The sequence below is a fragment of the Pongo abelii genome, chromosome 12, assembly GCF_028885655.2.
Source record: "Pongo abelii isolate AG06213 chromosome 12, NHGRI_mPonAbe1-v2.0_pri, whole genome shotgun sequence".
Classification (NCBI taxonomy): domain Eukaryota; kingdom Metazoa; phylum Chordata; class Mammalia; order Primates; family Hominidae; genus Pongo; species Pongo abelii.
The window spans coordinates 32,631,739-32,645,650 of NC_071997.2; the positions used below are offsets into that span (position 1 = coordinate 32,631,739).

The 13,912-nt window shown below is 40.7% G+C and overlaps 1 protein-coding gene across 1 annotated transcript in view; it reads left to right on the forward strand.

Moving 5' to 3' along the window:
* The first annotated feature begins 1,910 nt into the window (after window positions 1-1,910).
* SLC9A2 (solute carrier family 9 member A2) overlaps window positions 1,911-13,912 on the forward strand; it is a 102,013-nt gene continuing 90,011 nt past the window's right edge. Inside the window, exon 1 of the mRNA XM_024242575.2 lies at window positions 1,911-2,495. Within this exon, the coding sequence (XP_024098343.2) occupies window positions 2,207-2,495 (289 nt within the window). The 5' untranslated portion in view covers window positions 1,911-2,206. The remainder of the gene's footprint in view (window positions 2,496-13,912) is intronic.

Sequence of the window (13,912 nt, forward strand, 5' to 3'; positions counted from 1 at the left end):
ACTAAAACTTTATCCTGCTATAACTTTTTTGAACAATCCCTGAAATATTCTCCACTGCTTATTTTAAAGTAGCTGAGAATATAGCGTGCTGTTTATGGGCAACTAGTCATGGGGTAGAGGGTGAGATGAAACCATTGTTAGCCTGAGTAGGCCTGGGTGTGAATTCCTTCCAGACACTTATTTAATATGTAAACTTGATTAAGCCTATTTGTTTATTTTTACACATTTTTACACTATATTTCTTCACTTATAAAATGGGTAAAAAATATCTGCCTCTTTGGATTTTTACGATTAACAAAAAAATGCAAGTAAAGTGCCTTGTATTGAGCTTCCCATGTAGAGATAGATACTCGAAAAATTTAAAAAGCTCTTATTTGCTGCCTTTTCACAGGGGTATGTTAGGCACATACCTTTAATAAAAGTTTCCAGTGAAAGGAGAAGGGGAGGCTGAGTTTTGGATGCCCAGTGATTCTTCTTAAGATAATATCTTTAGTTTCAATTCTGTAGCACTTTTGAAAAACTGATGCTTTGTGAAATATCAAATGAAGTAGTGCTCTGTAACATCTCTCAGAATTCTTCTCTCTTTTTAGCCTGGACTTGTCCCTCCATTACTTTGAAGGCCCAAAGAGGACTGTTCCTTATTTTCTTCTATGCAGGTGGAGGATTTTTTTTTTCTTGTACCCTCTGCTGACATCTCACTGATTTTCTATGTTAGAACTTTGAAAAAAAAAAAAAACAAAAAACTGCTTTGAAGGTCGAACTGCCTGGTGTTTGTTTAATAGTAGAAGCCACGTGTTTTGACACATCAAAGATTAACAAAAGAGAAGGATTTTATTTCATAAATATCAAAGGGAAAACTTTCAGTTAATTGAACAGCAACTAGTCCCCTTTGTGCTCATTTCGGTTTCTGGCGATAAAGATGCTCAAACAGTGAGATCGCAACCAGTGAAGAAGGCTGCGCTGTGAAGGACGGGAAAACTTGGCTCTGCATGAGAAAGCCCTTTTAGATCCAGAAGGAGAACCACGCTTCCTTTCTTTGCCTGACCACAGCCTGTCCTGTAATTAGAGGAGCAAGTCAATCTGAGAGAGGCAAATCACTGGTTTTCCATGAAATAATTATATTTCTTATGCTCTTGGACATGTATACCTCTAAGCCTAAAAGCGGAGAAAGATGTTTTGGTTTTACGTGAGCTGGGGGAAGGAGAAGAAAAGTGGCAGCGACAGTGTAGCAAATAGGTGAAAGCAGCACACTGTGGCAGAGGAGAGAACAGGATTACGATTCCGTGGGGGCGTGGGAACACTGAGTTCCGCGCAGGGAGTTTCCCTGTGCAGAGCACCTTGTGCGCGAGTTGATAACTCTCGGAAAGGAAACAAAATTTAGCTTTCCTAAACTTTCTGTACGTCCTGAGAACCCCATGCCTTGTCTTGGACTCCGCAGCGCCGGGCTGGGGTGACAGCACTCCTCCTCCACCGGCCCGGGTTTCTCCTCCGGACCGCGAGCCTGTGGCGCCTCCCCGCGCGCCCAGCGCACCGGGGCGTCCCCTTGCAGGAGCCTGCGGGGCGGGGGAGGAGGGAAGGGTGCGACGCGTGGGTCGCGCCGGTCCCTTCACTGGATGGACGTCCGACGCTGCCTCCGGGGCGGAGACAGCTCCGGCCACCATGCGCCCGATGCGGCGATTCCACCCACAGTTCGCCGGCTCTGGGGGTGGCGGGTCTTGGCGCGCGGTGCCTGCGCTAAGGGAGGGCAGCCATCGCCCCCACGGTCACTGGGGCCCCGCGTTCCCCGCGGGCTCGGGCAGGTGCGCGGTGTGCCGGCCAGGTCCCCTTGTCCTCCTGCCCCTCAGCTTGGGCGCCGCGCCCGCCCCGCCCCCGCCCGCGGGCCGCCCTGGGCAGGGCCTGCAGCTGCGGCTGGAGAGCAGCGCACGGGCATGGGCCGGCGGCCGGCGGCGGAGGGCGGCTGAGGGCTGCTGAGGGTCCGCGCAGTGGCCTCTCGTCGCCCTGCACGTGCCTCGCCAGGCAGTGCGCCTGCTCGCAGCGAGGACCTAGCCCTCTGGTTGCAGAGACCCGGTCCCGCAGCAGCGGCGGGTGTCTCTCGCTGCCCTGCTCTGCACGGGGCAGGGCGGAGCGGGCTGCGCAGCCCGGGTGCGATGCGTTGAGCGCTCGGAGGGCCAACTGCCGGTCCCCTCGGCGGCAACCGGCGGCACCCATGGAACCACTGGGCAACTGGAGGAGCCTGCGGGCGCCACCGCCTCCGATGCTGTTGCTGCTGCTCCTGCAGGTGGCGGGGCCCGTAGGCGCCCTGGCAGAGACCTTGCTGAACGCGCCGAGGGCCATGGGCACCAGTTCCAGCCCGCCCAGCCCTGCGAGCGTGGTGGCTCCCGGAACGACGCTGTTCGAGGAGAGCCGGCTGCCTGTGTTTACCCTGGATTACCCCCACGTGCAGATCCCCTTCGAGATCACCCTTTGGATTCTGCTGGCCTCCCTGGCCAAGATTGGTGAGCGAGCTGGACTCGTGGGGAATGGGAGGGGGCGATCTCGGGGGGACACCTGGAGGGTGACCGGGTCAGCCAGCTGACCTCTAGATAGTGACCGCCTCATCTGGAATCAGGGAAGGGGCGACAGATGGAGCAGCTTCTTCTGGTTGAAAAGGAACCTTGGAAAAGCAGTTTCGCGTTTTGGTTCTTAAGTGAACATTGGTCTTGAAATGGCCCCAAGTGTAAGTTCTACAAACTTAGCGATTGCTGCTTACTTCTGCCGCAGGGAACGCCAAGTTTGTCAGCTCTCTGCTTAAGTTGAGTGAGGTCTGTTTATTGAAGTGTACCAGTCTCACCTGCAGGGAGAGAGGTGCAGACGAACCGCGGGGCTATTCATAATGTGGTTAAAACCCTGGATGCTACAAGAGAGAGGCACCTTGGCAGTGACACAGACCCTGCTGTGTGCCTGAATAATGAGGTGCATGGAAGGGGACCAGGGACACCTGAGTGGTTGCAGCTGCAATAGAAACGCCCTTTCTCCTCCCTCTACTGGGTTCAGGCTGTCACTCTCCAGGAAGCTTTTGCTTCAGGGGTGGCTGAGGCCAGTGAGGTGAGATGCATATTTTAAAATAATTAACTCTGGGCCCAGGACAATGGCCCAGCCTGTAATCCCAGCACATTAGGAGGCCCAGACGTGAGGATCCCTTGAGGCCAAGAGTTCAAGATCATCATGGGCAACATAGCAAGACCAAACAATACAAAAATAAAAAATCAGCCGGGCGCAGTGACTCACGCCTGTAATCCCAGCACTTTGGGAGGCTGAGGTGGGTGGATCACGAGGACCACGGGTCAACACGGTGAAACCCCGTCTCTACTGAAAATACAAAAAAATTAGCCCGGCGTGGTGGTGGGTGCCTGTAATCCCAGCTACTCAGGAGGCTGAGGGAGGGAATTGCTTGAACCCAGGAGGCAGAGGTGGCATTGAGCCGAGATCGCCACTGCACTCCAGCCTGGGTGACAAAGCGAGACTCTGTCTCAAAAATAAATAAATAAATAAATAAATAAATAAATAAATAAATAAATTAGCCTGGTGTTGTGGTGCACGTATGTATTCCCAGTTACTTGGATGCTGAGGCGGGAGCCTGAGGGAGGAGGATCTCTTAAACTCAGGAGGTTGTGGTTGCAGTGAGCCATGAATGGCACCACTGCACTCCAGCCTGGGCCACAGGGAGATATCTTGTCTCAGGAAAAAAAAAAAAATTACCCACTTTCACACTACCTTTAACTCTCATTCTGAAAGCAGAAACCTCAGAATATATTTTCTCATCTTCATTACCCATGCCCCAGAAACTTTTATGTTATGAGCATGGTGCTTTATATTATTTTAACTTTATATTTTAAAGACTTTATAAAAATCCTGAAATATATTAACTACTGTTATAATGATTCGAATAAGTTGTTAGGTCCAAAGAATGTATGCATTACATGTGTTTTACACCTTTACCTTGTGAGATGAGGCAGATTTCCATAAAGAATAAAAAGATGCATTGTCTGCCATCCTCAGGGAGCTTATTGATGAGTGGAGAGAGGCTTACACACTATGTGATTATTGCCCAGGACAGTGCTGAGTAGGGTGACAAACTCAGAAAACATAGTATGCCATTGCAGGGAAGCAGAGAACACTTCCTCGTGCAGAGCAAACATTTAAACTGGATTTTCCAGGATGACCAGGATCTGGTCAGTTAGAGAGAAAAGGGAGCCACATTCCAGAGAGGAATGAACAAAGACATAAATTGGGAGAGGAGTGCAAAGCAGGTAGAAGGGATGGCTTACAGGAGGGTGGAAGTTGTGGTAGGTAAACCGGAAGCAAATCTTCATGCCAGATAAGATTAATTAGATTCTATTAGTGGTGACTAAGAGAGACACATATTATTTAATGACTCTGAAGTCTGAAATTGACTGGCTTTGACGTGGTGCTACTAGTTGAGTGTCTTAATTCCACTGAGAAATGGTATAAGGGAGATGGGCTTCCCCATCTATCAACCAGATACACACATGTTTGTAAATTCATTGCCTCTAATAATAAACTCAGATGCCACAAGCCCGCCCTGTAGGGAGTGGCGTTATTAATACTCCCACTAGTTGAGGTGGAAACTCTGAATGAATTTGCACCCAGAAGCACACAAAGTGGCAAGCCAAAATGAATGACCTGTTCCCTGTCACTCTCTCTGAGCCTCAAGGCTCCATCACTGAAGGGCTGCTTCTGTGCCAGTTTCCATTACTGCTTCTCTGTTGCCATTTCTATTCCAACTCTCTCCTTTGTTCATCATTCCTGATTGTTTTAATCAGATTAATTACAATAATAACAGCCACTAGGAGGCACTTAAGGGCATTATCTCTAATTTTTACAGTCACCATGCCGGGTAGGTGTTGATTTCCTGGTTTCATATAGGAGAAAATGAAGAAATGGGGAGATTAACTTGGTGGTGGGTGGTGAGCCAGAATTCCAACCAGGTCTGTCTCATTTCTCATCTTTGTGCGTTTCCAGAAGGCTTGTTCTTTCGTGAGGATTAAATGAGAATGAATGTGTAACATCTTTAGAATAAAGCTGGGCACACTGTAAGCACTCCATCACTCCATCCATACTGTCATCATTAGTAGCAGTGAGGACAGTGGTGTAGTCAGAGTAGCAGTAGTTAACTGTACAGTTTCTGGCACTACAGAACCTTTTCCACTGTTCACTGTCCTGGGCTGCCTCCTGTCTCTCTTTACTTCTGTTTTGGCCTCAGCCTTCCGCAAGTGTTCTTATTCTGTGGGCTGCCTTCCTGCACTTACTCTCTTGCTGTCCTGTTCCATTCATTTTATTGGACCATCTCTCTTTCATTGTGTGGTATTTGGTTAAAGGCATTCATGCTTGCTTGTGTAACAGGTGTATTTGTCTCCCCACTAGCATCTTTTTAGCCCAGATATGTTTATATTCCCTGGGCCCCCTCTGTTCTAGTTGCCAGTTTCTGCTTTCCCCTGCATTGTGCTTTGCTATGGAAATCATCACATATTGCACCTCCTGTCCTCCCCCAAATTTGGAACATCTCTGGCTACTACTTTATCTTTCCTTTCTGCATCTGAGTGTCACAGAGATGATAATTTCCACCCAGAGAGTGGTCTGAACAGCCAAATGGAGACTGCTATGGGTAGAGTGAAGGGTATATTTCTCAGGACAGAAAGTGGAGTTTTAGAGTCCAAAATGCTGGTGCCTGGGGTATTTTCTCTAGGTTCTCCTGCATAGAGCCCAGCCTCGTCCTGCAGCTTCCCCTGTGTTCCTAGAGGAGCCAGGAAATGCCCAGAAATCCCCACCCCTCCTCTTGCTCCCAGGGTCCTGAACTTTCTGTTTGGTTTTAAGCAGGACCGTCCTGATGCTGTGGGACACTTTTGTACCCCATTAAACAGTCATCTAGTTATTTCTCTTTCAACTTTTGCTCTGAAAAAGCTGTTTTATGGTGGCTTATATGACTTAAGTTGCTCATATTTGGGAATGAAGAGGAATTGAGCTGTGCAGGTGGATGTGATACTGTGGGGTAATGCAAATGCTAACACCTGCAAAATGCCATGGTTTCCATTTGGGGCACTTTTATGCCATTTGCGTAGTGTACCGGACCTTACCTGCCTCAGAGAACATGGAGAAACATTGCTAGTGATTAATCTAAACATGGTTAAATTAACAGGTTGTCCAAAGTGGAGGATCGAATAACATTTGTAGGGGCTTTAAATAATGCCTGATGGTGAATTCAGAATAGTTTTCTAATATAATATATATTACATTATATATTATAAGCCAATATAATCTTAGAAATATTACAATCAGAAGTAAGAAAATCCATTTTTGGCAAAGCATTGAATGATTCAGCTTAGCTCTTAATTGTTACACTTGATTATCAGGGAAAATCAACATCCTAATTACTTGGTCCAGAAAAAGTAGTTTTGTAATTATAACATTTACCAAAACAATGATGATGATGACGGTGATGATGATAAAGATGATGATGAGTATGTGCTTATGAAGTAGGTCAAAATATTTTTTTAAGACACAGCAAGTTTAATATACTTCAGAAAAGCTTTAAAAGTTTTGGCAAGAAATGTTTCTTCACTTGTTTCTTACTTAGGTTCTCGCACATGTGAATTCACATTATCCTTTCACTTTGAATATTTATATTTTGAGCAACCGTGGATTATTTTTACTGTTATAAATACACACTTTGCTTGATAAATCTTGTATGGAGAGATGGGGTTCTACAACCTGGAATAATGGGTAGCCAAAGAATTGAGATAAAATTTTCTGATGTGTTTTAAGATTGCCTCCTCTGATTTCTTTGCCTGTGAAGTGGCCCACTGGGGTTTTTGCTAATTTGGGTGAACTTGGACATGGACTGTATTTCTTCTCAAGGTTTAAGGACAAAGCACTGAGTACCTTGCTGTCTAAAGTAACAGAGCCTCATTCCTTGTCCTGGGGTTCCCCTAACATACCTTCCCATATCTTGAGGTCTTGTGAGGCTGGCCTATTTCCGTCTCCTTTCAAGTGTCACTGGTCACACTGCTCTTTTGATTTTCTCTGCCCCTAAGTTGGAGTAAGATGCAGAATTTTCTGCCTCCCTCCATCCTGCTGTCATGAAATTAAAGAAATTATATTCTCATAATTTTAAGGGGAGAGATAGAAAGCAGTTTGGCTCATGAAGACGTCTCCCCTGGGATCCAGGCTATCCTGAAATTGAAATATGAAACCTAAGAGTTTCATATCTGTCTGAATTACGGAGACTTTGATCTCTGAAAAAAACTTATCCTTGCACTTCGTCTGTTTTTCTTTGTCCTCTGGTTTTCCTGAGGCATATTTATCAACTGGTTGGTCAATGGATGGACCTCAGGGTCTTCACCTGCTATCTGAACCACATCTCACTTTGAATACACTTCTAAATTCAGGAGTTTCTGGTGGCAGGTATTGGTTCCTAGTAAAGTTAAAAGAAGAGCACTGATTCCTTTCCTTCTCAAAGCCTCCATCTTCTCCCAGTGGGCTGCTCACACATTTTCTGTTCCCTGTCTGAAGGATGACTTCAACAGCTTTCTCATCTTCTCTCTAAAAACCAATTTGGGTGTCTTCTAGAATTTCGCCACTACACTTTACCTCTGAAGTGTTTTTGTACCCTTTAAAATAATGGATTTTTTAAAATTTTTTTATTATACTTAAGTTCTAGGGTACATGTGCACAACGTGCAGGTTTGTTACATATATATACATGTGCCATGTTGGTGTGCTGCACCCATGAACTCGTCATTTACATTAGGTATATCTCCTAATGCTATCCCTTCCCCCTCCCCCCACCCCACAACAGGCCCCGGTGTGTGATGTGTCCAAGTGTTCTCATTGTTCAATTCCCACCTATGAGTGAGAACATGCGGTGTTTGGTTTTTTGTCCTTCCGATAGTTTGCTGAGAATGATGATTTCCAGCTTCATCCATGTCCCTACAAAGGACATGAACTCATCATTTTTTATGGCTGCATAGTATTCCATGGTGTATATGTGCCACATTTTCTTAATCCAGTCTATCATTGTTGGACATTTGGGTTGGTTCCAAGTCTTTGCTATTGTGAGTAGTGCCGCAGTAAACATACATGTGCATGTGTCTTTATAGCAGCATGATTTATATTCCTTTGGGTACATACCCAGTAATGGGATGGCTGGGTCAAATGGTATTTCTAGTTCTAGATCCCTGGGGAATTGCCACACTGGCTTCCACAATGGTTGAACTAGTTTACAGTCCCACCAACAGTGTAAAAGTGTTCCTATTTCTCCACATCCTCTCCAGCACTTGTTGTTTCTTGACTTTTTAATGATTGCCATTCTAACTGGTGTGAGATGATATCTCATTGTGGTTTTGATTTGCATTTCTCTGATGGCTACTTTAAAGTTCATATGGAACCAAAAAAGAGCCCGCATTGCCAAGTCAATCCTAAGCCAAAAGAACAAAGCTGGAGGCATCATGCTACCTGACTTCAAACTATACTACAAGGCTACAGTAACCAAAACAGTATGGTACTGGTACCAAAACAGAGATATAGACCAATGAAACAGAACAGAGCCCTCAGGAATAATACTACACATCTACAACTATCTGATCTTTGACAAACCTGACAAGAACAAGAAATGGGAAAAGGATTCCCTATTTAACAAATGGTGCTGAGAAAACTGGCTAGCTATATGTAGAAAGTTGAAACTGTATCCATTCCTTACACCTTATACAAAAATTAATTCAAGATGGATTAAAGCCTTAAATGTTAGACCTAAAACCATAAAAACCCTAGAAAAAAACCTAGGCATTACCATTCAGGACGTAGGCATGGGCAAGGACTTCATGTCTAAAACACCAAAAGCAATGGCAACAAAAGCCAAAATTGACAAATGGGATCTAATTAAACTCAAGAGCTTCTGCACAGCAAAAGAAACTACCATCAGAGTGAACAGGCAGCCTACAGAATGGGAGAAAATTTTTGCAATCTACTCATCTGACAAAGGGCTAACATCCAGAATCTACAAAGCACTCCAACAAATTTACAAGAAAAAAACAAACAACCCCATCAACAAGTGGGCAAAGGATATGAACAGACACTTCTCAAAAGAAGACATTTATGCAGACAACAGACACATGAAAAAATGCTCATCATCACTGGCCATCAGAGAAATAATAGATATTTTTATCACCAAATGAAAATGTTACATTATACCCACTTTAACAATGATAACAATACTCAGCTTTATTTCTTACAGAATTATTTCACCTAGATTGAATCCCTAAGAAGTATACAATAAACTATTTGCATAAAACCGTTTGTTCTGGCCGGGTATTGTAGCTCACAACTGTGATGTCAGCACTTTGTGGGGCTGAGGTGGGAGGATCACTTGAGGCCAGAAGTTTGAGACCAGCCTGGGCAACATAGTGAGGCCCAATCTCTTCAAAACGTTAACAACAACAACAACAACAAAAAGCCAGGTTTGGTGGCCTGTGCCTTTAGTCCCCAGTGACTCAGGAGCTAGGCAGGAGGATCACTTGAGCTCAGGAGTTCAAAGTTACAGTGATCTGCAATGATGCCACTGCACTCCAGTGGGGGCGGGCAAAGACAGATGGAGACCTGCTCTCTTAGAAACAAAAAAAACAAACTTTTCCTTGGATGGTATAAAAACCCATCTGTAAAAGCAAGTGAATTGATGGTTTTGGTATATGGATAGATTTTAGCCAGTGAGTCCATGGCTTTAATGTTTATAGTTTTATTTGGTTTATCTGTGTCTTCTGGGGTCAATTTTGGTAATTTGTATTTTTTATAAAATTATTATTTTGAGTTTTTAAAAACTTATTGGAAGTTAATTTATGATTTAAAAGATCTCCACTTTATATTCATTTACGTTCTCCTTTCTGTTTCTAATATTGTTATGTTTTTCTTTTTTTCACTTTGATCAGGTATTGTAATTGTCTATTTGATACTTTATCAAATAACTAGCTTTTGGTTAGCTTCTAAGTTATCTGCTTCTGCTCTTACATTTATGATTTACTTACTTCAGCTTCCTTTGGTTTTGTTTATTTAATTAATCCTTGAATTGGAAACTTAACCCATTAATTGTTTAGTTTACTTATGTTCTATTAAGATTGTTAATTCCCACTTTACAAGAGTAAGAAACACCAATATTTAAAAACATAATTAATATTATTTTCAATAGTTTCTCTGCTAGGTATTTTTATGAATCCCTGAGCTCCAAAATTGACATGCACTTATGCTAAAATGACATCAGTCTTATTAAAATGAACAAAATTACTTCAGTAGCTTACTTACTTATTGAAACTCCTAATACGCCAATTCCCCTAATCAATGTATCCAAAATATGGGTATTTGCTTCTTTTCATTAAATTCAAATCTATGATATACTGTCTACTTAAGACTCTGTCACAAACTAAACATATTCATAATACTCAAAGTTTATGTAAATTCATCTTTATTACAAATAATAATAACAATAAAGAGAATGGTAAAGACAAAAGATTTAAGGGAAATTATGCAAATGACATATCAGTTTCTGAATAAATTGCATGATATCTTTACTGCTGTTAAGTAGGAAACCGTGGGTATTCTGAAAGGATTACTTAATACGACATACCAATGATAAAACTGGAATGATGACTGCTTTTGATGGATCTCATCTCAGGATGCTCAGAGTCCATAAAATCAGTTTGATCTTCATGGAGCCAAAGGAATGCTTCATGAACTAAAATAGGATTATTCTTCTTAAAGATGAATTCTCATGATCCAAATGGGTAAATTTTGGAAGAACAGCAATATATGTATTTAAGGCTAGAAATATGGCCCCTTTTTCCTACTTTAGTTGTATTGCATAGTTTTGATATGCGGGGTTTCCACTGTCACTCAGCTCTCAGTATTTTTAAACCCCCTTGTGATATTTTATTCTGACTCAATAATTAGTTAGAATTTTACTTCTCAGTTAATAAACTATTGGAGATTTGGAGTTTTTGTTGTCATTGTCAGTTTTAGAGATAGGTTCTCACTATGTTGACTTGGCCCTCTCAAACTCCTTAGCTCAAATGATTCTCCCGCCTAAGCCTCCCAAGTAGCTGTAACTATAGGCATGCACCACCATGCCCAGTTGTTTTTCATTTTATTGACATTTTACTGCATTTTGGCTAGATAGGTATAATGCTGATTTTTAGTGTTGATTGTGATATCCTTTATGGCTTATTTTATGAACATTTTAAAGCTATATTTTCCATTTATGCTTGAAAAAACAATGTATATTCTCCATTTATTGTATACAGGATTTTATATACTTAGATGTATACATATACAGACACACAGAGACTAGATCGAATTTCTAATTACGGTGTTAAAATCTTCCATAGCATTACCAGTTTTTTTGTTACTTTATCAGTTCCTGGGGTACATTAAAATCACTTCTAAAATTGTGATGTCAATTACTATTTGTAATTGTTTCCATTTTTGCTTTGCTTTGATGCTATGTTATTGCATACTCATTCAATATTGTTACATCTCCAGAGTGAGTTCTTCATTTAATTATTAAGTTTGTAACTTCCTTATTTTCAGTACTTGTGGCTCAGTGTATTTTTTCATATAAAACTATTACCATTTAAAAGAAAACTTGATTTTGCACATGCACTTTTTTCCATATCTGTTTTCTACATCTACATTTTCCAGATGTATATTTTTATACCTATACTATCAAATGAGTTATGTTATTTTCATTTGGCTAGGCCTCATTAAACCACATAGATCTGGATTTTGCATCTTTAATTTCACATTTTAAAACATCATAGCTTAAAAAGAGAAATGTAATTACACTTATTGTGAATAATGATATATTTTGACTTATTTTGCTCTCTGTTTACCATGCTTTCACTTGGTATCCTAATCTTTCTTTCTTGCCATATTTTGGCTTGGTTGATTTCTCTTTCTTATTTATTTTTTATACATAATTCTATATTCTATTTCTATTCTTTTTAAGGTTACTATACAGTTTAGTGTGATTATCTGATTTAACAGGAGTCAATCAGAATACCATGGTTCACATCTCAGATACATTTTCCTACATATTTTGTGGTTGTGTGATTTTGAGTATATAACTTAAACTCTCAGGGCTCAGTAGTCCTGGTGGTAAACTGGGGACAATAAATGTAGCAATGTCATAGGCTGTTGTGTAAAGTAAATTAGCTAATACATGTAAAGTGTTAAAATAATTTCATGGAACATAGTGGTATCAAATATGTTCCTAGAACATGAAAGTATTTGCTATTTTTATTATCTTCTTCCAAATATTTGAACTTAAAAAAATTCTAACTGCATGTTTCAGAATTATAATATTTTGTCATAATTCATATTTGGACTGTATTTAACTTCCTCCAAATTAGTTTTTACTTTGTATAAGAAGTAGTTACATAGATTTGTAAACATATTTTCCAGTTTTTCTTCATTGTTACTTCTTATCTCTTTCTGCCTTCCAGATTCTTTTTTGTTTGTTTTTGTTTTTACTGATGTATATTCTTTAGTGGATACTTCAGGGAAGGTTTTAGTCTTGTTTGGAAACATCTTTATTTTTATTATACTCTTAAATGATAGTATAACTGAGTGTAGGGTTTGGTGTTATTTATCACTCGGAATATATTACTTCAATACTTTTTGTCCTCTTTTGTTGGTAAGTAGAATTATGTTGTTACACTGCCTTTTCATATTAATTTGACTTATGTCTCTTGTTTTATTTAAGTTTTTTTTAACTGTTTTCGATATTCTGCTATTTTCTCAACGTGTCTAAGTGTAGATTTACTTTATTTTTCTTGCTCAGAACTTGTTATACTTCTATGCTTCTTAACAGCTGTTTCATGTTTTTCGTCTCTTCATTGCTGTGGTATTTCTTGGTGATTTTATCTTATCTTTTTTCCAGCTTTCCATATTTTACTCTCAGTGCATTTCTAATCTGTGGTTAACCTACTCATTGGATTTTTAGTTTTAACTATATTTTCATTTAAGCTGTTTGGGCCCTTTTTCAAGTCTATCTGTGTTTTGTTCATGCTGTTGCATTACGTAATTAAGTAATTATTGGTTTTATTCTTCTTTTAGTCCTTTATTCCTTTAAACTATATTCATTTTATAGTCTCTTTTGGATTGTTCTGTTATTTATAATACTTGGGGTGCTAATTCTCATATTTATCCATTTACTGACTTTCTCTTTTCAATATTTATTTCCTTATGTAGAGTGTAGTTTTAATTATGAGCTTAACTTCAGCAGGTAATGTTTATTTGGTAAACGTCTGTTTTGTTTAAGTTATAAAATGTTCTTACAAAATGGTTTGGAGTGTGCTTCTTGCTGGGACCTAGGGTTTTAATGATTTGTTTTTACTATTCATTTCTTAGCTTGGCTTTACTACGTGATTCGAGTACTATAGATATAGACTTAATACCTGTATGTGGTATAGACCTGGAATTTTATACTTCATGGGCAAATTTCCCCTGGCTCACAGCCATAAGGAGTTGACATATTCCTTTTCCTTCCTTTTTTTCTTGGCTAAAAGCATCTTTTCTTTTTTTTCCTAGTATTTATTTATTTAGGACAATGAAGCTCTTGGAAATTCAGGAATTTCTTCAGGAGCCCTTTCTTTAGTGGTCTGAAGTCAAATTTCTCGTCCTCCTGTAGGTGTTAAAATGCCACATCCTAGCACATAGGTCACGCAACTATGTCAGGAATTGCCCTGGTTCACTGTGACTTCAAATCCTACTGACATATCTCATTTTGATTTTCTTCTTATTTTTTGCCTCCTAGACCTTTTCCTTAATTTTGAGCTCAGCTAGATACTAATATCTTATGTAGTAGTATGAGG